Below are 26,160 nucleotides of genomic sequence, written 5' to 3' on the forward strand. Positions count from 1 at the left end.
TATATAAAAAAATCCGCATTGTAGAACACCTTCATCAGGGGAACATAAAAAAAAGAGGTGAGGGATCCCGTTTGTAGCAGATGAAATGACACAGCGGGTGACGGTAACCGGTGGGACGGTGCGAGATGGCAAGCACTGAGGAGGCAGGGGATCTGGCCTGCGAGCTGTACAGCCAATAAGCAATGACTCTGGAAAGATGAATGGGCAGCTGTTCGTGGGCCTTGAAGGTCTTCCTCTTGTATAAAAAGAGTTCTGGGAGCTTGGAAACAAGTTAATCCCTTCATTTACTAGTTTTCATCACTTATCTTGGTTTAGCTTTTTTTTTTTTTAAATTAATTCTAGGAGGCAATGCAGTACAGTAGAAAGAATCTTTATTTTCTCCTTATAAAATGAGGACAATATCCCACAAGGTATTTCGTATTCAGGACAAAATAAGATAAAATATGTAAAGTACTGGAATACTAGTTATTAAATAGTTGTTAGTTTTCTTATGCTATGGCACAAATGGCTACAAGCCAGGAAATGACCATGTTTCCCAGCCCTACTAGTGTGACTGTGGCAACGGACAAGTTCTCTCTGAGGTAATGCAAGTAGAAGGGGTGTTCATAAAGCCCAGGCCATTTAGAACCGACCATATGTACTTTCTCTCTGTTCTCTCCCTAGCTGTCCGCTAGATGCAGGTGATGCTGATAAGGCCCTAGGTGATGGCAGATACACAAGAAGGTTGATGCCTGGGTTCCTCCATCACCTGTGGAGAAGAGCCACTTGACAACCAGGAACACCCATACTGATTGTTACATGACTGAGAAACAAACTATTGTGTTAAGCCACTGAAATGCTGAAGCCGCTATTTGTTACATTAGCAAGTGTTATCCTAGCCAACATAAACATGCTGCATGGTAATACTATAATAATGGTAAGGGTGTCAGACATTGCATCAAACAAGCTATCATTAGTGCTATTACAAATTCTCGCCCAGATAGTACATGAAAAGATGTTCAACATCATTAGCCATCAAGAAAATACAAATCAAAATCATAGTAAGATGCTACTTCATTCCCACCAGGATGACTATGAACAAAAAGATAGACAATAACAAGTACTAGCAAGAATGTGGAGAAACTGGAATCCTCATACATTGCTGGTGGGAATGCAAAATGGTACAGCAGTTGTGGAAAAGTTCAGCAGTTCTTAAAAAACATAAACATAGTTACCATATCACCCAGCAATTCTACTCCAGTTCTATACCCAAAAGAACTGAAAACATATGTTCACACAAAAACCGGTATAGGAATGTTCAAAGCAGCACTATACATAATTGCCTAAAAGTGAAATAATTCAAATGTTCATCAACTGATGAATGGATAAACAAAGTATGATATATACATATATATCTTCATATGATGAAATAACTATTTGGTTATTAAAAGGAATGAAGTACTGATACATGCTATAGCATAAATGAACCTTGAAAACATTATACTAAGTGACAGAAGCTGGGAACAAAAGATCACTTGCTATGATTCCCTATATATGAAATATCCAGAATGTTCAAATCCACAGAAACCTAAAGTAGATTGTTCAGTGCTGGGGCTGAGGGAGCTGGAGGGAAATGGGAGACTGCTGATCAGCAGGTTTCTTTCGGGCATGATGAAAATACTTTACAACATTAGATAGTAGTGGTTGCATGGAGAATATACTAAAAACCACAGAACTGTGTGGTTTAAAAGGGTGAAATTTATGATATGTGAATCATTATCTCAATTTTAAAAAATCTCAGCCATTTGCTTTTTCTTGCTTTTCAGAGAATCTGGCTCTACACCGAAAAGCACTGAGCTCTTCTCAGGTAATGACTGGGAAAGGGTATGAGGGAACCCTCTAGATGCTAATTTTGATCTAAGTAGTAGCTACATAGGTATATACACATGTACATATTCATTCTAGGCATGACTTTAGGTTGGTCAGAACTAGCAGAATCCTTCCTCCTGGCTTCCCCAACAGCCAGGTGGTGCTCAAACAGACCCAGTGCCTTATGCACGAAATGCCCCGCTCACCAATAAAGAACCCAAGGTACAAGCTTTCCTTAGTTTGAATAACAGTGTAGCTAACACGGAGATGAGACAAATATTTAAAGCCACCCCTGAGAGTGGTATGAGGGTGGAGAATAGGATAGAGTCCCAGAATAACCACTGAAGTGCATACTGCATCAGTGAAATTCTCAAAGGAAGAAACAAGTCCCAAAGGGGTAGTGTGAGATGTGGGGGGGAGGACACAAGACAGAATTGAATATGGAAAATATCTTTTTTTCTCCTGCATAGGTGCGTGCCATTTTCAAAAATAAAATTCACATTATGAAATAAGGAGAACTTGTTTGGTCATATAAAGTAAATTCTCATTTAAGCACTTAATAGTCAAAACTGAAGTGATCATCAAAATGTTTTCAAATTCCAAATAAGGTAAAATTTGGTCATTCTATGACTCTTCCTTGGAACCTTCTGGATTCATTAGAAAGACTGTCCTTAAATTGGAATAAATTCCTTAAAGGGTGTCACTTACTTGCAGGAGACTTTAGTTCTGTCGGCCACCATGGTCCATTGTTGCTGATTGGTGGAAACCTCAATGTAGTAGCTATAGCTTCGATCATCACAGTCCCAAAGTAACAACCTGAACGAAGGGAAAACATAAGAATCCTGTGAAATGTTCTAACTGGCTGTTTCCTTAGGTTGCAGGCATGAGGGGATCCGTACCTACTCTTCCCTCCCCCTGCCTCCTTCGCCCCACCATCCTTTCAGGACCGGAGGAAGTAAATATCAATAAATCCCAAACAGAAGTTTGATGAGAAAAGGTGGAATCAATCTGCAGCAAGAGGTTTGTCTCTTTAGGACTTTATTTCACAAGTCACTCAATCCCAGGCAATCTCTGTTCCCCAAGTGGCAAAGCTCTTCTGACCAGTTAGTTTATCAGGGAAAAGATGTCAACCAATCCTCTTCCTAATTCCTTCACCCCTCATCTCCGGTTGGCTGCACCAGCCAAAGGTAACATCCTGAGACCACTGTTTACTGGGGAATCTGTGCCTTCTAATTAATAGGTAATGTTGCAGTAACCTTAATTATCATGTTTACGTTCCTTGCCATTATCACCAAACTTTTTGTTTACATAGCTTTGGTAAAATGATCTGATTTAGACATACAGGAAAACACATTCATTAGTAAAACTTTCTTATTATTTAGAAATTGCTTATCTGGTCCTGTTATTCTTACCCCCCACTCCTCTTTTAGCCCAGATAAGAACCTAAGATACATGATTCCATTTACATAAAGCTCAAAAGGGACAAAATTTATATATGGTGACAGGAATGAGAATAGTGGTTATCTCAGAGGTGGTAATGACTAGGAAAGGGTATAAGGGAGCCTTCTAGGATGCTGGAAATGTGCTAATTGGCATCTGAGTGGTGGTTACATGTAAATATTCATCAAGCTATACATTAAACATATGTACATTGGATGTGTGTTATTCCTCAGTTTAAAAAAATAGAATAAAAAAAGAACCTAAGCATTGCAATACAGCATCAGACTACAGCCCAGCATTCTGCTTGGCATTGCTGCAGTTGTGAGGTTCACTGTTTTCTACTATCTCAGCCTCATTACTCCTTCTGACACAAGATATCTACTTTATTGTTTTATAACTGGTCATGCACATTTGTTTCCTCCACCAACTAGAAAGACAGTGAGTTCCCTGAAGGCAGTACCTATGTCTTATGGATTTTTCTTATTTATTTATTTTAAAATTTTTATTGAATTTATTGGGGTGCTACTGGTTAATAAAATTATATAGGCTTCGAGTGTGCAATTCTATAATATATCACTTATATATTGTACTGTGTATTCATCACTAAAAGACAAGTATCCTTCCATCAACATTTATCAGTCCTTTACCCTCTTCTACTTGCCCCCACCCCCTTTTTCCCCTCTGGTAATCACCATGCAGTTGTATGTGTCTGTGAGTTTTTTGCTTTTTTGCTTAATCCCTTCACCTTTTCACCCAGCCTCCCAACCTTCCCGTCATCTGACAGCTATCAGTCTGTTCTTTGTATCTATAAGACTCTTTCTATTGTTTGTTAGTTTATTTTGTTCATTAGATTCCACATATAAGTGAAATCACATGGTACTTGTCTTTCTCTGACTAGCTTATTTCACTTAGCATAAGGCTCTCCAACTCCATCTATGCTGTTGTAAAAGGTAAGATTTCCTTCTTTTTTTTGGCCAAGGGGTATGACACCATGTAAATGTACCACAGCTTTTTTTAATCCACTCTTTTACTGAAGGGCACTTGGTCAGCTTCCAAATCTTACAATGAATATAGGGCTGCATATATTCTTTCAAATTACTGTTTCAGGTTTCTTTGGCAATATTCCCAGAAGTGAAATTGTTGGGTCATAAGACAGTTCCATTTTTAATTTTTTGAGGAAACTCCAGTTTTCCACAGTGGCTGAACCAATCTGCATTCCCACCAACAGCACACTAACGTTCCCTTTACTCCACATCCTCACCAGCACTTGTTGTTTATTGATTTATTAATGATAGCCATCCTGACAGGTGTGAGGTGATACCTCATTGTGGTTTTAATTTGCATTTCTCTGATGATTAGTGACATTGAGCATCTTTTTATATGGCTACTGGCCATCTGTATCTGGAGAAGTGTCTATTCAGGTCCTTTGCCCATTTTTCAATTAGATTGTTTTTTTGGTGTTGAGTTTTATAAGTACTTTACACATTTTGTGTATTAACCTGTTACCAGATGTATTGGAGAGTATGTTCTCCCATTCAGCGGGTTCTCTTTTCGTTTTGATGATCCCTCTGCTGTGCAAAAACTTTTTAGTTTGATGTCCTATTGCTTTATTTTTTCTTTTGTTTCCCTTGCCTGAGGAGATATATCAGGAAAAATAATGCTATGAGAAGGGTATGAGATTTTGCTGCCAATGTTCTCTTCTAAGATTTTTATTGTTTTACGTCTAACATTTAAGTCTTTAATCCATTTTGAGTTTATTCTTATGTATGGTGTATAAAAGTGGTCTGTTTACTTTTTTGCATGTATCTGTCCAATTTTCCCAGCACCATTTATTGAATAGACTGCCTTTACCCCACTGTATGCTCTTGCCTCCTTTCTCAAATATTAATTGACCATAAAGGTGTGGGTATATTTCTGGGCTTCCTATTCTGTTCCATTAATCTATGTTTGTTTTTATGCCAGTACCATGATGTTTTAAAAAAAAAAAATTAGTTGATTTCTTTTTAGAGAGAGAGGGGAAGAGGGGGAGAAAATGAGGGAGAGAAATATCAACATGAGAGAGAAACACTGATCAGTTGCCTCTTGTATGTGTCCCAAACAGGGATGAACCCACAACCCAGGAATGTGCCCTAAACAGGAATCAAAACCTGTGACCTTTTGTTGTGCAAGATGATAAGCAAACAACTGAGCCACATTGGTCAGGGCAGTACCATGCTGTTTTGATTCTAGGGTCTTGTAGTATAGTCTGGTATCAGGTAGTGTGCTTCCTCCAAGTTTGTTCTTTCTCAGGATTGCTATGGATATTCAAGGCCTTTTGTGGTCCTATATACATTTTTGTAATATTTGTTCTAGTTCTGTGAAATACGCCATTTGGTATCTTGATAGGAATTGTGTTGAATCTGTAGATTGCCTTGGATAGTGTTTTAATGATGTTAACTCTTCCTATTCATGAGCATGGTATGTGCTCCCACTTAATCTGTATCTTCTTCAATTTCTTTCTTCAATGTCTTATAATTTTCCAAGTTCAGGTTTTTTACCTCCTTGGTTAAATTTATTCCTACGTATTTTATTTTTTTTTTAATAATTTTTTCTATTGTATTTTTTCCCATTACTATTTAGTCCCCATATAACCTCTCCACCCCCCCCCCTGCAATCACCACACTGTTGTCCATGTCCATCAGTCCTTTTTCTTTTTGCTCAATCCCTCCACCTCCTATCCTCTTCCCATCAGCTGTCAGCCTGCTCTCTATCTATGAGTCTGTCTCTATTTTGCTTGTTAGTTCTGTTTGTTCTTCAGATTCCATACATGAGTGAAATCATATGGTATTAATCTTTCTCTGGCAGGCTTATTTCACTTGGGTTCTCCAGGTCCATCCACACTGTTGCAAAGGGTAAAACTTCCTTTTTTACAGCTGAGTAGTATTCCATTGTGTAAATGTCCCATAGTTGTTTTATCCACTCATCTACTAGTGGACACTTAGGCTGCTTCCATGTCTTGGCGATTGTAAATAACGCTGCAATGAACATAGGGTTGTTTATGCTCTTTCAAATTAGTGTTTTGGGTTCCTTCATATATATTCCCAAAAGTGGACAGCTGGGTTGAAAGGCAGATCCATTTTTAATTTTTGGAGGTATCTCCATACTGCTTTCCACAGTGGCTCCACCAGTCTACATTACATTCCCAAAAACAGTGCAAAAGGGTTCCCCTTTATCCACATCCTCACCAGTACTTTTGTTGATATATTGATGATAGCCATTCTGACAGGTGTGAGATGGTATCTAATTGTGGTTTCAATTTTCATTTCTCTGATGATTAGTTATGTTCAACATGTCTTCATACGTCTATTGGCTATCTGCAGGTCCTTTTTGGAGAAGTGTCTATTCAGGTCCTTTGCCCATTTTTTAATTAGGTTATTTTTTGGTGTTGAGTTGTGTAAGTTCCTCATGAATTTGGGACATTAACTCCTTATCAGATGTATCAGTGCATATGTTCTCCCATTCTGTGGGCTGTCTTTTTATTTTGTTGCTGCTTTCCTTTGCTGTGCAAAAACTTTTTAATTTGATGTAGTCCCATTTGTTTATTTTTACTTTGTTTCCCTTGCCTAGAGAGATATATTTGATAAAATAATTGCTATGAGCAATGTCCAAAATTTTGTTGCCTATGTTTTCTTCTACAATTTTTATAGTTTTGTGTCTTAACATTTAAGTCTTTAAAACATTTTGAACTTATTCTTGTGTGCGATTTAAAAAGGTAGTCTAGTTTCATTTTTCTACATTTATCTGCCCAATTTTGCAAACACTGTTTATTGAATAAACTATCTTTAGTTCATGGTGTGTGTTTGCTTCCTCTATCAAATACTAATTGCCTATAAAGGTGTGGGTTTATTTTTGGGCTCTCTATTCTGTTCCATTGATCTAGGTGTCTGTTTTTATGTCAGTACCATGCTGTTTTGATTAAATATGGCCTTATAGTATAGTTTGATAGTAGGTAATGTACACGAAATCAGTAGTGCAACAAATTTTAAAGGGCTTTGCTTTAAGAAGAAGAAAAAGAGAAAGAGGAAAAGAATTGAGGTAAATAGTCTAACAATAAAATGGCACTAAATACATACCTATCAATAATCACCTTATATGGAAATAGTTTAAATGCTCAAACTAAAAGACACAGGGTAGCGGAATGGGTAAGAAAACAAGACCCATATATGCAGGGTCTAGCACAAATAATGCCCCTTTTTATTACAAAATCTTTTATTAAAAAATCATAAGCATGTAATTCTATAACACAACAATATCACACTCAAGCATGCCATATGACATTTTAGGGTAAATGTTCAAACTGAAACTATAAATTATTACACCCATACTATGATGCTACCAACCACCCTCAAGCTGGTGTTGCTTCTCCCAGTCCCTATATGCTGCCTCCAAGAGAACCACCTCAGAGTGAAAGATACACATAGACTAAAAGTAAAGGGATAGAAAAATATATTTCATGCAAATGGAAATGAAAAACAAAGCTGGGGTAGTAATACTTATATCAGACAAAATAGACTTTAAAACAAAGGCTATAGTAAAAGACAAAGAAGGACACTGCACAATGATAAAGGGAAGAATCCAACAAGAGGATATAACCCTAATAAACATTTATGTACCCAATATAGGAGCACCTAAATTTGTGAAGCAAATCTTGATGGTCATAAAGGGAGAGATTAACAGAAATAGAGTCATATAGTCAGGGATTTTAACACCCCACTGACATCAATGAACAGATCTTCCAGACAGAAAATCAACAAGGAGAGAGCAGCCTTAAACCACACACCCAATCAAGTGGATTTAATTGATATCTTCAGAGCATATCACCCCAAAACAGCAGAATACATGTACCTTTCAAGCGCACATGGAACATTTTCTAGGATAGACATGTTAGGACACAAAACAAGTCTCAATAAATTTTAGAAGACTAAAATCGTATCAAGCATCTTCTCTGACTACGATGTTATGAAACTAGAAATCAATCACAAGAAGAACACTGAAAAACACACAAACATATGGATGCTAAATACCATGTTATCGAACAATGAGTGGGTCAACAAGAAGATCAAAGGAGAAATCAAAACATACCTTTAAACAAATGAAAATGAGAACACAACAACCCAAAATTGGTGGAACACAGGGAAAGGAATCCTAAGAGTCAAATTCATAGCATTACAGGCCTATCTCAAAAAACAAGAAAAAGCTCAAATAAATAACCTAACTTTACATTTACAGAAACTTGAAAAAGAACAACAAACAAAGCCCAACATGAGTAGAAGGAAGGAAATAATAAAGATCAGAACAGAAATAAATGAAACAGTCTAAAAAAAGGTACCAAAAAAATCAATGAATCCAAGAGCTGGTTCTTTGAAAAGAAAAACAAGAGTAACAAACCTTTAAGCAGACTCATCAAGAAAAAAAAGAGAAAGGACCCAAATAATTAAAATCAGAAATGAACGAGGAGAAATAGCAACTGACATCAAAGAAATACAAAGGATTGTGCTAAGATATTACGAATAACTATATGCCAACAAACTGGACAACCTGGATGAAATAGATAAATTCCTAGAAACGTACAATCTTCCAAAACTAAATCAGGAAGAATTAGAGGATTTGAATAGACAGATTACACCTAGTGAAATTGAAGCAGTTATCAAAAAATTCCCAACAAAGAAAAACACTGGACCAAATGTTTTACCAAACATTCTGAGAAGAACTAATGCCTCTCCTCAAACTATTCCAAAAAAAATTCAAGAGGAGGAAAGACTCCCAATCTCATTTCACAAGGCCAGTATTTTCCCAACTCCAAAATCAGAAAAAGACACTATAAAGAAAGAAAATTATAGGCCAATATCCCAATGAACATAGGTGCTAAAATTCTTCGACAAAATATTAGCAAACTAAATACAGCAATGCATCAAAAAGATCATATACCATGATCAAGTGCAATTTATTCCAGTAATGCAAGGTTGGTACAACATTTGTAAATTGATAACTATCATTCACCACATAAACAAAATGAAGGACAAAAAACACACGATCATATCAATAGATGCAGAAAAGGCATCTGATAAAATCCAGCACCCATTTATGATCAAAGCTCTCAGCAGAGTGGGAACAGAGGGAACAAACCTAAACACAATAAAGGCCATATATGACAAACCCACTGCCATCATCATACTCAACAGGCTAAAACTCAAAGCATTTTTCTTACAACCAGGAACAAGACAGGGGTGTGCTTCCTTCCACCTCTCTTATTCAACATAGTGCTGGAAGTCCTAGCCATAGCAATCAGACAAGAAGAAAAAATAAAGGCTATCCAAATTGGAAAGGAAGAAGTAAAACTGCCTTTATTTGCAGATGACATCATACTGTACTAGAGTACCCCTCAGATTCCAGGAAAACTACTATAACTGATCACTGAATTCAGCAAAGTAGCAGGATACAAAATTAATATCCAAAAATCACCTTAATTTTTATATGCAAATAATGAATGGAAAGGAAAATTAAGAAAATGATCCTATTCACAATTGTTCCGAAAAGAATAAAATACCTAGAAATAAACCTAACCAAGGATGTAAAAGACCTGTACTCAGAAAATTATAAGACACTGAAGGAAGAAATTGGAGAGATACAAATAAGTGGAAGCACATACCATGTTCATGGATAGGAAGAATTAACATCATAAAAATGTCCATACTACCCAAAGCAATCTATAGATTCAACACAATTCCTATCAAGATTCCAAAAACGGATTTCACTGAACTAGAGCAAATATTTCAAAAATTTATATGGAGCCAAAAAAGGCCCTGCATACTAACAGTGACTTTTTTTTTTTTTTGATGCAATTGTATATGGGGTTGTTTTCTTAGTTTCCAACCTGTTAGTTGGTTATTGGCTTTAAAAAATGCAACTGATTTCTACATATTAATTTTGTATCCTGCTATTTTACAATTTTACTTCTTCCTATCCAATTTGGATGCCTTTTATTTCTTCTTATCTGATTGTTGTGGCTAGGACTTCCAGTAATAGTACTATGTTAATTAAAGGTAGTGAAAGCAGACATGCCTGTCTTGTTCCTGATCTTAAGGAAAACACTTTCAGTTTTAGCCCTTTGAGTATGTTGTTGGCTGTGGGTTTGTCACATATGGCCTTTATTATACTGAGGTATGTTCCCTCTATTCCCACTTTGCTGAGTGTTTTTATCATTAATGGGTACTGGATTTTATCAAATGCTTTTTCTGCATCTATTGATATGATTACATGGTTATTATCCTTCATTGTTTATGTGGTGTATCACACTTATTGATTTGCACATTTTGTACCAACCTTGCATCCCTAGAATAAAAAGCCCACTTGATCATGTTGTATGATCTTTTAAATGTCTTGCTGGATCTGGTGTCTTTGTATTTTGTTGAATTTTAGCACCTGTGTTCATCAGGGATACTGGCCTACAATTTTCTTTCTTTGTAGTGTCTTTATCTGGTCTTGGAGTTAGGATAATGCTGGCCTTGTGAAATGAGCTTGCGGGTTCTCCTTGGGGGGTCCTCTTGAATTTTTTGGAATTGTTTGACAAGGAGAGGTGGTAATTCTTTGGACATTTGGTAAAATTTCCCTGTGAAGCCATCCAATCCAGGACTTTTGCTTGTTGGGAGTTTTTTCTATTACTGCTTCAATTTTATTAGTTGTAATTGGCTTATTCACATGTACTGATTCTTCCTGATTCTGTTTTGGAAATTGTATGTTTCCAGGAATTTATCATTTCTCCAGATTGTCCAATTTGTTAGCATATAGTTATTTGTAATATAATCTTACATTCCTTTGTATTTCTGTGGTGTCAGTTTTCACTTTCCCTCTTTCATTTTGGATTGTATTTATTTGGGTCCTCTCTCTTTTCTCCCTGATGAGTCTGAATAAAGGTTTGTCAATCTTGTTTATCTTTTCAAAGAACTAGCTCTTGGTTTTATTGATTCCTTTGTATTGTTGTTTTTAGACTTTCATTTATTTCTGCTTGATCTTTATTATTTTCTCTCTTCTACTCACTTTTGGCTTTGATTGATGTTCTTTTTCTAGTTCCTTTAAGTGCAAAGTTAGATCATTTGAGATTTTCTTGTTTCTTGAGGTAGGCCTGTAATGCTAAGAACTCCCCTCTTAGGACTGCTTTTGCTGTGTGCCATAGCTTTCAGGTTGTTTTGTTCTCATTTTATTTTTTAACGTTATTTTTATTGCTTACATTATTACAGATGTGCCCATTTTCATATTCTTGTTTCAAGAATTTTTTATAAATTCTCACCCAAGGATATGTTTATTGATTTTGTGGGGGGAGAGATAGAGACAGAGAGAAAGAAACAATGATGTGAGAGAGAAACCTTGATCAGTTGCATCATTTACACACCCCGACCAAGCATCAAATCCGCAAGTGAATGTGCCCTGACTGGGGATTGAACCTGAAACATTCTGTCACACAGGAAGTCACTCTGACCCACTGAACCACCTGGCCAGGGTTGTTTCAAGGTATCTTTTGATTTCTTCCTTGATCTCATTGTTTAACCCACTCATTATTTAGTAATGTGTTATTTAGCTTCCATGTCTTTGTGTGTTTTTCCATTTTTTCTTGTGACTGATATCTAGTTTCATACTATTAAAGTCAGAGAAGATGCTTAATATGATTTTAATTTTCTTAAATTTATTGAGACTTGTTTTGTGTCCTAATATGTGGTCTATCCTAGAAAATATTCTACATGCAGTTGAAAAGAATGTACCATATTTTGCCATGTATAATGTGCACCCATATTTTTGGCCCAAACTTTCAGAAAAAAAAAATCTTTCATTTAAATTTTTAAACTGCCATTATTTATTTATATTTAGAAACAAAACTGAGTGTTGTATTCCAAGGTATTACTTTGCCTATGGATATCATTATTGCTTTGTATAGTTACACTTTTAATGCGTAAGCATAAATAAAAGAATTAAAAACATTTATATAGATATGGAATTAGTACTACCCATGTATAATACACATCCTTATTTTTCCTCAAAACTTTGGGTAAAACAGTGTGCATTATAAATGGCAAAAATACAGTATATTCTGCCTTTTGGAGTAAAATGCTTTGAAGAAATAAATTAAATCCATCTGTTCTAGTGTGTCATTTAAAGCTGCTCACTCCATGTTGATTTTCTGTCTGGAAGATCTATCCATTGATGTCAATGGGGTGTTAAAATCCCCTGCTATGACTGTATTGCTATCAATCTATTTATGCCCATCAAGATTTACTTTATATATTTAGGTGTTCCTATTGGGTGCATAAATGTTTAAAAAGTTTATAGCCTCTTGTTGGATTGAACCCTTTATCACTATATAGTGTCCTTCTTTGTCTATTCCTATAGCCTTTGTTTTAAAGTCTATTTTATCTGATATAAGCATTGCTACCCCAATAAAGCTAAGTTTTTCATTTTCATTTGTATGAAATATCTTTTCCCGTTCCTTTACTTTTAGTCTGTGTACATCTTTCATTCTGAGGTGGATCTCTCAGACAGCATATATATGGATCTTGTTTTCTTATCCATTCAGGTATCCTATGTCTTTTTATTGGATCATGTAATCTATTTACATTTAAAGTGATCATTGCTAGGTGTGTATTTGTCATTTTACTCTTTATAATGATATTCTTCTGTATTTTATATATATATTTTTGATTATGCTATTACAGTTGTCTCATTTTTTTTCTCTTTTATTACCCTCTACCTGTACCCCTCCCCCCTTAGTTCATGTCCATGGGTCGCACATATAAGTTCTTTGGCTTCTCCATTTCCTATACTATTCTTACCTCCCCCTGGCTATTTTGTAGCTACTATCTATGCTTCTTATTCCCCATACCTTTGCCCCCATTCTCCCTTCCTCCTCCCCTCTGATCTCCATTTCTGTGATTCTGTTCCTGTTCTAGTCTGCTTAGTTTGTTTTTATTAGGTTCAGTTGTTGGTAGCTGTCAGTTTGTTGTCATTTTACTGTTTTATAGTTTTGATCGTCTTTTTCCTAGATAAGTCCCTTTAACATTTTCTGGAAGCACTTTATCTGCCCTTCCAGTCTAAATGATAGTTTTGCTGCATAGAGTAATCTTGGATGTAGGTCCTTGGCTTTCATGACTTCAAATACTTCTTTCCAGCCCCTTCTTGCCTGCAAGGTTTCTTTTAAGAAATCAGCTGATAGTCTTATGGGAACTCCTGTGTAGGTAACTCTCTCCTTTTCTCTTGCTGCTCTTAAGAGTCTCTCCTTATCTTTAATCTTGGGTAATCTAATTATGGTGTGCCTTGGTGTGTGCTTCCTTGGGTCCAACTTCTTTGGCACTCTGAGCTTCCTGGACATCCTTGAAGTCTGTTTCCTTGGCCACATTGGGGAAGTTCTTCATTATTTTTTCAAATAAATTTTCAATTTCTTGTTTTTCCTCTTCTTCTTCTCCTTCTGGCACCCCTATGATTCAGATGTTGGAGTATGAAGTTGTCCAAGAGGTTCCTAAGCCTCTCTCCCCTCGTATTTTTGAATTCTTGTTTCTTCATTCTGTTCTGGTTGGATGTTTATCTCTCCCTTTTGCTCCAAATCATTGATTTGAGTCGCAGTTTCTTCCCTTTACTGTTGGTTCCCTGTATATTTTTCTTTATTTCACTTTTTCCTCCATTTTGTGACCATACTCAACCATTTCTGTGAGCATACTGATTGCCAGTGTTTTAAACTGTGCATCTGATAGGTTGGCTGTGTCTTCATCGCTTAGTTCTAATTTGGGATCTTTGACCTGTCCTTTCATTTGGGCCATATTTCTTTGTCAACCTGTTACATTGGAAGGAGTGGAGCCTGAGGTATTCACCAGGGTGGGGCAACCCAGGTCGCTGTGTTGTGACATTGTATGCGGGGGAGGTGTCTGAGAGGGAACAATGCTACTTGCTTGGCTCTTCCACGGCTTTCAGTCATTCCCGTTACCCATAAGCAAATTGGGCCTTTCTAGTGCTGATTACTGGGGTGGTGGGTTTGTGTATATTCTGGGACCCTGTGGTCTTTCCAACAAACTCTCCCCATTAGGCAGGGAGTTTCTCCCGCTGCCGCAAACCCCACAAGTTTTTATAGCCAGAGGTTTTGAGGATTTCTTTTCCTGCACTGGAATCCGGGATTGCACAGTCCGTCTTGTTCCCCAGCTGCTCCTCCTGGTTTATCGACATGCAAATGTGGGACTGTCTGGTCAGCCAGCTGCTACCTCACCCCCCTGGTCCTCCAGCTGCGGCCTTGCCACATGTCTTCTCTGCTCCTTCTACCAGTCTGGATGAATGTTTCTTCTTTAATTCCTTGGTTGTCAGACTTCCATACAGTTTGATCTTCTGGCAGTTATGGTTATTTTTTTTTTTATATTTGTTGTCCCTCTTTTGGTTATGTGAGGAGGCAAAGTGCATCTACCTTCGCTTCCATCTTGGCCAGAAGTCTTTGTATTTTTTTTATTTATTGTTCTTACAGAAGATTCTTTACCATTTCTGGTTTGGTGGCAATGAACTCCTTTAGCTTTTTCTTGTCTGAGTGGCTCTTTATTTCTACTTACATTTTAATTATAGCCTTTTTGGTAAAGTAGTCTTGGCTGCAGTCCTTGCTTTTCATTACTTTGAATATTTTGTGCCAATCCCTTCTGACTTGAAATGTTTCTTTTGAGAAATCAGGTGACAGTCTTATGGGAGCTCCCTTATAGGTAACTGTCTTTCTCTTGCTGCTTTTAAGATTCTCTCTTTTTCTTTAACCTTTGTCATTTAAAATATGTGTTTGGTGTGGGTCTCTTTGGGTTCACCTTGTTTGGGACCCTATTTACTTCCTGGACTTGTATGTCTTTTTCTTTCACCAGGTTGAGGAAGATTTTAGTCATCATTTTGTCTAATATAATTCTTGATCCCTTGTTCTCTCTCTTCTCCTTCTGGTACCCCTATGATGCGGATGTTGTTAGGCTTCATGTTACCACAAAGGTCTCTTAAACTATCCTCATTTTTTAAAATTCTTTTGCTTTTGGATGCTCTGATTTTATTTTCCTGCTACCTTGTCTTCCAAATTGCTGATTCATTCCCCTGCTTCATCCAATCTACTGTTTTATTCTTTCTAGTGTATTCTTCATTTCAGATATTGTATTCTTCATTTCTGACTGGTTCTTTTTATGGTTTCTGTGTCCTTTTTCATGCTGTTAAAATTCTCACTAAGTTCCTTGAGCATTCTTATAACCATTTTTTTAAACTCTGTATTTGGTAGATTGCTTGCCTCCATTTAATTTTTTTTTTAAGTTTTCTCCTATTCTTTCATTGGGGGCATGTTTCTTTGTCTCTCCATTTTAGTTGCTTCTGTGTTTGTTTTTATGTATTAGGTATATCTGTTATTTCTCCCAGTCTTGAGAGGGTGGCCTTATGTAATATGTGTCCTGTTGGTATGTAGTATGTGGCACAGTCTCCTTGATTGCCTGATCTGGGTGCTCCAGGAATGTCCCTTGTGTGGGTTATATGCACCCTCCTATTGTAATTGAGTCTTGATTACTACTGGCCCATTTGTACTTGGGGTCAACCCTCAGGCTGGCTGACTGTATGGATCAACCCCAACCCCAGTGTGTGAGCTGTTGTACAGATGCTGACCACCTGAAATGGGGTTCACCTCAGTAGGGTCTGGTGCCTGCCCAAATCTCTCATTAGATATGCTGCTTGCAAAGCTAATTGTATCCTGCTCTGAAGTTGTCTGAAGCTTGCTACTGGGTGTTGGTCCTGGGGCCTGTTGGGAGGGACTCTGCTACAGATCCATGTTAGATACTACATGTGACTGGTCATGGCCACCTCTTTGAAACTATAAAGTGATCCACAGTCAGTGGCTGCCTAAGCTTGGCCTGGGTGTGCATTGGAAAGAGCAAGCTGTGCATCAAGGCTAGCTTCCACCAGCACCAAGCCTGGGGGGCAGGTCAGCAAAAGGCCCAAGGCACCCCATGATCCATTTCTGCCTGCCTTTGCCTGTTGACTGCCTGTTAGGCTCAGTCACTGAATGAGCCTCTGGCAGTACTCAAGTTGCATGAGTAGGTTCTCAGTGAGTCATAAAGTAGTGGTGAGTGGTATTCACCAGATTAACATAGATTCAAACTCAGTACTAGTGCTGGGTCTGAGGCCACTCAGCAAAAGTCCCAGGATATATCAAGTCTAGCTGCCACCCACCAGGTGCCCACAGACTTTTGTGGTGGGATGGGGTCTCACAGAATCATCAGGGTGAGGCCAGCAAATTTTATCAGGTCCAAAGAGACCACAATTTGACTGTGTGAAGGAAGGGCTCTATATCAGTCTGGTATGCAAGGAAAAAATGGCCCCTACCCTAGAGCCACACAACTCAGTCTGTCCCAGATTCTTCCTGGACCATCAAGAGAGACCAAGCTCAGCAGAAAAGGGATGCTGAAAGTCAGGAGGGTGGGGCTGGTAGATCTCTTCTGAGTGGAAGGCTCCAGTCAGGCTCTCAGGAAGGTGGGGGGAATAGTCCCTGCCTCAGAGCCGCCCAGCTCAGTCTGTCCTAGATTCTGCCCAGACCTTCTGAGGAGTCCAAACTTGGCAGGATGGGGCCACCTGGAGCTGGAAGGGTAGGATGGCTGGAAGCCTGAAGGGTGGGGCTTGTGGATCTCTTGTGAAGGGGTAGCACTGGTCAGGCTAATGGGAATGTGGGGGGAATGGTCCTCCATCTTCCCAGAACCACATACTCAGTTACTGATAACCCCTGAGTCTGCCCAGACCTCTACACTCTGACCTAGTCAGTTCACATGGACTCTTCTGCAAGGTGTGAACTCCACAGGGTGGGGTGATAGGGAGTCCAGAGGGTGGGGCTATTGCATTCCCCCAAGGCTGATGTTGTAAGGAGGGGAGTGCTCTATCCAAGAAAGATGGTGCCTGCTGTGTGGGAGTGGGCCCAGCATAGAGACCCTGGTACCTGTCCTTTTCGCTCTCTCCCCAGAGCCACAACCCTAGTCACTTCTCACATGACTCTCATCCACTCTGCCCTCCCTCCACCAGAGCCCAGGGTGAGTGTCTGCAAACGAGATTTTGTGTGCTAAGCCTTTAAGAGGACTCTTGGGTTTCTGGCAGTGTGCTGTCTCTCCCTGGCAGACAGAATCCCTGCTGATTTTCACAGCCAGATGTTATACGGGTGTCTCTCCCTGGCTCTGCTGGGGAGCCCAGCATGGGTTAAGACCCCACGCTTCTTATGGGGAATCTTTGCAGCTGAGGTATCCCTCTGTACTCTCAGCTGCTACCTGCAGGAGTAGGGACAGCCCTTTTCCCACATCTCTATCTACCAGTCTCAATGTGGCTTCTTCTGTAAATCCTTGGTTATAACACTTCTGTTCAGCTGGCCTTCAGTTGTTATTCAGGTTAATTGTTGTATATTATATTTGATCCTGGAAGGAGGTGAGTGTAACTTCCACTTACTCTGCTGACATCTTGGATCCTCCCCTCTTTGGGTTTTTCTATACCCAGTATTTGGCACAGTGTGTCACACAGAGCCTCCACTCAATGAATGCTTGCTGAGCAAATGCATTATTTGTAACAAATAATAATGACTATTATAATCATAACAGCCAACAATTCTTCAGTGCTTACTGTGGCCCACGCCCTACGTTAAGTGCTCTATATAACGTATCTTATTAAATCCATTGAAAAATCCTCTTAGCAAGCATTATTAGTCTCATGAAATTAGATGTTGAATGTGAGGCTTAAAGCTGTTAAGTAATTTGTCTAAACTCAAACAGTTTAGTGCTAGTGGCTACCAGGTTCCAATCTAGTGTCTTGACCAAAGCCTGTTTCTGTAATCCCTCTGCCAAGTGTTTTCTTTACTCCCAGTATACATACCTGGGTCATAATTTACAACTGGTAACCTGTCACTCTACAAAAGTAGTTCATATTATTTTCCCTTAATTTTGCAATGAAAATCTTCAGTATATACAAAGGTCTGTTTAGTGTCACTTACAAAGCTATTTTTGAGGATGAGAAATGCCACTGTGTTCCCCTTTACTTTAATCCTTTGTTCCTTGTTTTCAATTGTAGTTTCCTTCCTTCCTTCCTTTTGCTCTCAGTGATTAAATTCACAATACCTAATAGTTTTGAATTCATCTTTTAAGTAGAGAAAACTCTTAAAAGGTTTTTGGAAAGCCTAAACAGGTTACACCTACTGATTCCCTTTAATCCACCTGAGTATTTAATCTCTCAAAGTACTCTGAATGAATCAGACAGGATTTTATCCTATTTTTTTTTTAAAGCGTCCACTAGTTTTATTTTTATCAGTATGCCTGATAAAAAAGGGAATCATTTCCCTCATTAGCCATTTCCTCAAATATTATTCTAATTTCTCAGCACTTTTATGCAGTTAGCCTATGTTAATTTATATTTATGTTGGGTAACTTTTAAAAGTATAGTTTTTACCTCTATGTTTATATGGTTCTCAAGATGATTATAAGCCTTTTAGAAACACCATTGATCTTTTTCTTTTAAAAAATTCTACTCCAAACATGTACCCTGCTCATAGTGTATGTTTCATACATATTCTGGGTTGAAATCATTCATAACTCTGCTAGAGTAGATTAAAACCAGGAAAATAATTCAAATTAATTAATCATTCTCTTTTCTTAATACTTCTGGTAACAGGCATTTTGGGAGACAATGTTGAGGCTATTTCCCCAATAGATTATTTGGATTATTTATGGAGAGCCAGGTTATCATAATCTCTCTGTTTCTGGATAATAATAAATTAGTGTTCCTATCAGTGTATCCAAATTAAAATAATCAGTCCCTTTTGGAACAGAATCTAACCAGTTTTCAAAATATTTCATGGGAAAAGACTGTCCCGAGGATATGGGATATGTGGAAGATAAAGAGGAAGATGAATTATGAGTATCATGAATGTTCTCGTAAAGATCCTTGGGGTGACAGCATATTAAAAGAATTCTAAAAGTTGTGATTATTGTGTCCCATAGCAGCTTATTCTATAAAGTCCTCCAATTTGTTTCAAAGTAAATTATTACGTTAAAATGAGGATCACCTATAATCCCAATAATTTTGTAAACATGTAAACAGTTCAAATTATTTGTAACTTGCTTGTTTTACTTTATGATCTATTTTGAATACCTTTTTTTTGTATCATTGAATATTCTTCCTCATCATATGTACTGGCTTCACTGAATTTCACCATACGGATATCCCATAATTTATTTAATCAGTCTCTTATTATTGGGCACTTAATAAGGTAGTTAATAATATTGTATTGTTATGAAAACTCTGTGATGAACATTCTTATAAGCTGAATTTATGATTATTGCCTTTGAAAGTTTCTGTAAGTAAAACTCTTAAAGCAGGGCATGTAAGGCCTTGATATGCATTGGAAAATAGCTGCACGCCTCTCCCTGCCCCCCAGACAAAAGTCTGCACCGATTTACACTCCCACCAGCAACAGCGTGTCACAATCCTGTCTTTGTGCATCACCAGCGGTACTGTGCATTTTCTTTAAAAACACTGCTAATTTGATAGATGAAACATATGTCATTATGTACTTTAATTTGCAGCTTTTTACCTATCATTAAACTTGAACATTTTAAAAATTTGCTACTTATATTTATTTTTTTGTTAATGACTTACAAAATGCCCTCTATGTTTTAAGGATATTAATCTGCTGCCTATCATAGTCAGCATCCTGAAGATACTAATTTTTATTAGCCTAGTCTATCGATCTTTACCTTGGTAATTTCTCCTGGCCTACAGTCTTTTTTCTGAACAGCAGCCAAATGCACATATATACTGGTTGAGACATCTCCTTTCTATTCCTCTATTAGGAGGCCCTGGGGGCTGGAAATGAGGGTCACAGTGACTCCTGAGTGGAAAAGGGACACTGATGGACCTTAGGTTATTAAGCCTGGGGCTCAGACTCACCTACTCTTTGGAGTTTTTAAGAGAGATTCTAATTTCATGTGTCAGGATACGTATTTACTTGGAATTTAGGCTTAGCCAGGAATGAAAATTCCTTTGTTCATCCAACTGGAAAAAAAGCAAGCACAGCTTAAGGACAGTAAAGGGAAAACTGGCTCAATTTATTTTTTCCATGCAAAGGAATTTTGTTCTAATAATGCACAACAGCAAATCCCACCAACTCCCTTCACTTCCTTCCCTGCCAGCAAAGCATTTGATGTCTTTCTATCTGCAACCCAAGCTACTAACCTGCTGAAGAATGTTTGCCCAGTGAGCTAGTCCGGGACAGACACTCTACCTCTGACTTTAACTGAGAGCAGCTCCCTGAACATATGCCCCACCTCTCACCTCTTCACCGTACATCAGAAGCCATTTCCAAGAGGGGCTGAATTAAGGAAGCTGCTGGCCAAGATCTATCATCGCAGTTTGGGTCTGTGTTTAGCTGTTGCCACAAACCCCTCTACCTAATAAGCACTGCATGAAATGCCCGGTAATGTGGTGATGTGAAATGTCTTTTCCAACTTCCCTTATTCTCATTGTGGAGTTTCCCTTAAAAAGCCGGAAAATGCTGGGCTTTTTAAAATTGATTAACAGATGTGATTTTGCCTACATCTTCCATAAATGTTCTGGCTGGCTGCATACCATTCATTGATTACCAGGGCTCAGTTTACAGCAACTAATTGCTCTCCTCACTAGTGTTTTGATACAAAATTCAATAGTGAATATGTTTTCAAAACTCTGTCTTTGTGGCTCAAGTCAGAAGTGACTTCAGGCAAACCCAGTGGACTGAGTTTTCCCTTCTTTAAAATAATTGCTCTCTCATCAGTCTGTGAACAAAGTTTCCAAATTGTAGCATTCTAATTGGAAAGTCTGCATTATGCATGCAATGACAAACTGTTGTGCTGAATGGCGTTTTTTTCATCCCTTTCTTAAGGGATTAATTCTGTACCAGACTGTGAACAATGACTGAGGTTTAACAGTTGAGATCAACAGCTTCTCTACAGAATGGTGTGCCTTTTGGGCCAGGAGCAAGGGTCTGTTTTGCCTGTTTCTAACTGTCCATTTTTGGGGGGAGACTCCAGTGGAAGGCCTGGGGCCCTGACTGTTGCTGTTGCAGTTTTCTCATTTGGGTAAAAATACATAATGAAGGGAAGATCAATTGCTAGGATATTAGTAATACAAGAATAACTTATCAATAAGCCTATTTCTAATCTCAGTCAAAAGCAAATCTGACCTCAGAAGTTTGTACAGACTATTCTTTATTAGACTGTCAGAAATTAAGTTCTTTAGAAATAATTGTCTTCCATTCAACAATCAACAAATATGTACTGAGTACTGATTAAGTGATATTAGGCAAGTCACTTAAATTCAATTTCATCCTTTGTGAGGCTAGATTCAAGGGTGTCTAAGCCTCTTCCAGTTCTAACATTTTATGAATTTCTGCAACAATGTATGCAATAGAGGTTTTTTTGGTTGGGGTTTTTTTTGCACATATCTGTCCATTACATAATGACTCCTGTCTTTGAGACTGTTTATGGGGCTCTATGAGCTTGGTTTGCAGACCTGACAGCATTTTAGGAAGAAATACAACCCATGCTAGGCCAAATCAGATTTTCTCTAAAAAACTTTGAATTGTGTGATATTCTAGCTTCATTGATCCTGTTTACTTAAAAAGAGAAGATAAAAATGCAGGCATTCTGGGGTGACTCTCTTCCATCAGAGGTAAAAAAGAAGCAAATAAAAGTCCTCTGCAGTGAGAAGTAAATAAAGATGGTGTGGCTGAGGGGGCGTCGTCTGGGCTCCTGGCAGGATCCCATCATCTGATTTTAGTCTCCATGAGGGCTTACCAGAACTTCTGCCTTAGTGTTTCATGAGAAATCTACCAATTATTGTAATAAAGTCGCCATTTAGGGTTTCTGCAGCTTGGAGCTAAAAGGGCCTAAGATAAGCTCTTAGCAGAGTGCATGAGACAGAAAGGGTGCCCAATGAAGACTAGATGTTCAGATGATGACAATGATGAGGATGATGAGATGGCTACAGCACCAGAGAGACAGTGAGAGGGGGAATGGGGATGGTGAGGAAGCTCATTCTGGATGACAATCTTTTTATTCAAGTAGGAAAGGAGGTTCTTCTTCAAAGAACTGAGAGTGGGAGGACTGCGGTGTGGGGTTGAAAGGTAAAAAAGGCTTTGGAACAGGCTCTGGGGGGCCAGCTGAGCTGCAGGGAGGGGGCCTTGCAGATGGAACAATCAGCATAGTTCAGAACTCCCTTCAGCAGTGGTACCCAGGAAGCAGGAAAGAAGAGAGAAGGGTCAGCAGTGACAAGGAGGATGCAATGCAGGGTTAGGCAAATGAAGGGCCAGTAAGAACATATTTACCAGCCTAGGCTACTGAGGAGTTAAGTGGGGTCAGAGGGAGTTTACTAACTTCCAGAATAGAGAGGGGCTGGAGGTCATGAAGTGAACAAACAGTTGCAACAGACACAAAGGTGAGGGAGGAAGACAGGAACTTTTGGACACAAAGGGAAATTTCAGTGTTTCTCCTCATTCAGAAGATTCCAATTCTCACTCTTCTGAATGAGGAGCAGAAAGACAAACATCATATTAGGGGCTCTTTCTAATTTCTGCTCTTCAGAGTCAGGAGGGAGCCCGAAACAGCTTCCAGAAGGAACTGATACAGGTTCAGGGGAACGGCTTTACTGGGGAGAAACGGATTTGCCTAGAGATGAGTTGGGTTCCTCACTGTCGGCTGTGACAAGGTTCAATTATGTAGCTTCCTCCTCCGGTAGTGAGCAAGGTCAAGCTGAGAAGAGCTGCTGGAGGTCTGTAAGTCCAAGATGAGATTCTCAGCAGGAGCCCAGGACCAAGTAACAAGGCTTTATCAAAAGTGTGTGAATTGGACCAGGTGGCTGCCCTGCAGGTTCCAGACATGAGAACTCTCAAGGAGCCGCCACGACAGGGGTCCTGCTTCTAAGTGGGCCACAACCTTTCAGGACAAAGGGAACACCAACCTGTTCCAACAGGCAGGAGGTGGGAAATACAGGCTGCTCGCCAGATGGAATGGTATCTTGGGAAATAGGTTAGTCAGTGGACATTAGAGAGTGTATATCCTGCCTGGTATTGTTTAATTTCTCATCTTGGACACAGAAGGTGATTCCCCTAAGAGAGAAAGAAATAATGGCACCGGTGAACAGTATTCTTCTGGAACTGGTGAAGGAAAAGACAAGTACAGGCTCTGGGTTGTCTGGCATATGTAGTTTCTGTGTGTTGTTACTGAAGCCCCAGGGTGACAGAAAAGTGAGAAGATGGCAGAGTATACATTTTGGCTACACTGTGTAGCCTGGTTCATGATAAAGTGACAAAGGGGGGATGAAAGATGAAAAGTGGGACCTTTTCCTCCATCAAATCTTACATTCAATACAGTATAATCCAGGTAAATTATATGAAACTAGAGAAATGTCAATGGAGAACACGCCTGCAGGCTATGGCTATATGGATGGATAGACAGGACAAAACTTTCCAAAAGATTGAGAAAATACAAAACTACCAACTTGTAAGAACTAACCAAGACCACCATTTCATGCCTTGGAGGGATTACAGTTTTAATTTTAAGTTTTAGGTGATAACATAAAAGGTAACACCATACTACCAGATAGGCTGCAGCTGCAATATTCCATAAACACTGAGTGCGGACTAAACGACGAACGACTAATCACATAATCCCACCTCACAATTACACACACCTCACTGGTCTCACAATGTTTTTGCATTACATTATCACATTTGGAAAAAAACCCACAATTTATAATCAGCGCATTTCCTGCTTTCAATGCAAATCTATTTTTTTAAGTTACTTGGTTAATTTTCTTACAGGGACTAAATATTGCACACGCAACTTTTACAGATTATTCAATCACTTAGCAAACCCTTTATTAATAAATGTTTTAGCCTACGCTAATGGTGTAGATTTCATACTATACATTCCAATTTGATGAAAATTCTCTCATTTTATGTTTTCTATGTGAATATATGAAGAAATTATGTCCAAGCCAAACAGCCCTTGACAAGAAAAGCCATTTTCTTCTATTTTTCAAGGTGACTCTTTCCAATGCAGCCTCTTTCTTAGGCAAGATGTTGGCATCAAAAATATTGGTAACCCTTTCAAATGGTCTTGCTGCATTTTAAAAGGTGAAGTCTCATTATGTTACAGATCTTTCCCGCAGTGACACAATACACAGGTATGGAGCTTTTACAGATCTTTCCCTGGGTTTAAATTTGGCATCGTCAATTTCCCTCTCAGCAGCAAGGCCCTCTTCCTTGATCTCAGCAGCTTCCTCCTCATGACCCGGATACACAATCAGTGAGATTGGCCCAATTTGGCTCACCAGCAGGATCAAAAAAGGACCAGCAAGAGTTAGAAATGCAGAGGGCCTGCCCAGACCACAGGGCTTATCTCCCTAGGTATCAAGTCCAGCTCACTTTCAGCTTCATTTGCTGGTCAGGGTATTAGGGGCTGTTGTAATTTTAAAAGGCCAGAATCAGCGTCATCTGTTAACAGTTGTAAGGGACAGGAATGTTAAAGAGCTCAGAGCTCACTAATCTACCAGCTGAGTGTTGGAGATTTTACTCCTTGGATCTTTACTTACATTTATGACTCCTATGGAATAAAATGGCCCCACTGCGAGCCTTCATCCAACAGGTGGGGAGTAGAGTATCACCTGGCTCCAGGTTCCCTGTGTAACACCATCCAATGTCCCTTCCTTTCCGCTTTCAGGACCAAGTCCAGGCAGGGGGAAGCACACTCAGTGCATACTTCTATAGTACAGGGACTATGCCTGGCTATGGTCTTGGTGTTCCTCATAGTTTCCAGCACATCACACGCCCCACTGAGTTGAACTGAAGGAGACATGGGAGCTGGGCAGGAGAGGAGGATGGGAAATGGAAAGGGAGTTAGAGATAAATCCTTCTTACAAAACCCAGGTGGTTCATCCTGTGCAGTATTTTTTTTTTTTTACTGTCTTTTGATTTTCTTTTTATCTATTTTATTTTTAAAATTTTTATTGAATTTAGTGGGGTGACATTAGTTAATAAAATTATATAGGTTTCAAGTATACAATTCAATTCAACATAATACATCATTCACATACTGTAGTCTGCGCTCACCACCCCAAGTCAAGTCTCCTTCCATCGCCACTTACCCCCTCTATGCCCTCTTTGCCCTCCCCCACCTGCCTTTCCCTCTCCTAATCACTACACTGCTGTCTCTGTCTGTGAGGTTTATTTTTCTTTGCTTAATCCCTTCACCTTTATCACCCAGCCCCCAACCCCCTCCTCTCTAATAGCTGTCAGTTTGTTTTCTGTATCTATGAGTTTGTTTCTATTTTGTTAGTTTATTTTGTTCATTAACACTCTGTAGATTGCATTACATTTCAATCCAGTAACACCCCCCAGCAAGTCTGCCACCCTCCACCATATGAGAGCCTTGCTTAAGAGATAATTTCTGAAATATATCAATTCTGACTGCTATTTCATCTCTTGAACTTATTCTTGTTCCTCTCCCATGACCATATGCTAATATATCCCCACATGTACAGAGCCTACAAAGCATCAAGAAGCAGAGTCAAAGAGAAATTTAATAAGCTCCACCACTCCTTTCTATTCCCTTGGGTCAAGTTTTCATAGGAATGCCCATCTGTGAGAGAAGTCATGATTTAGCTATAGGCAGATCTCTGTATTCCTTCAACCTGGTGATAAAGGGAGAGAATGGAAGGGCAAAACAAGGTGCGAAGGCTCAACTCTGAATAGTACAGGTGAGAGAACATTCCAGCAGGATGAACTACAGGGCACAACTCTTC

General features: G+C 38.8%; 1 protein-coding gene across 2 annotated transcripts in view; it reads right to left on the reverse strand.

Annotated features, from left to right (window-relative positions):
- BTBD9 (BTB domain containing 9) overlaps positions 1 to 26,160 on the reverse strand; it is a 459,841-nt gene that overhangs the window by 68,930 nt on the left and 364,751 nt on the right. For both annotated transcript variants that reach the window (XM_054569314.1, XM_054569315.1), the window contains exon 9: positions 2,557 to 2,664. In XM_054569314.1, the coding sequence (XP_054425289.1) occupies positions 2,557 to 2,664 (108 nt within the window). The remainder of the gene's footprint in view (positions 1 to 2,556; positions 2,665 to 26,160) is intronic.

Source organism: Pteronotus mesoamericanus, unplaced genomic scaffold (genome assembly GCF_021234165.1).
Source record: "Pteronotus mesoamericanus isolate MK-2021 breed Mesoamerican mustached bat unplaced genomic scaffold, CSHL_Meso_final contig_20, whole genome shotgun sequence".
In the NCBI taxonomy this organism is placed as follows: Eukaryota; Metazoa; Chordata; class Mammalia; order Chiroptera; family Mormoopidae; genus Pteronotus; species Pteronotus mesoamericanus.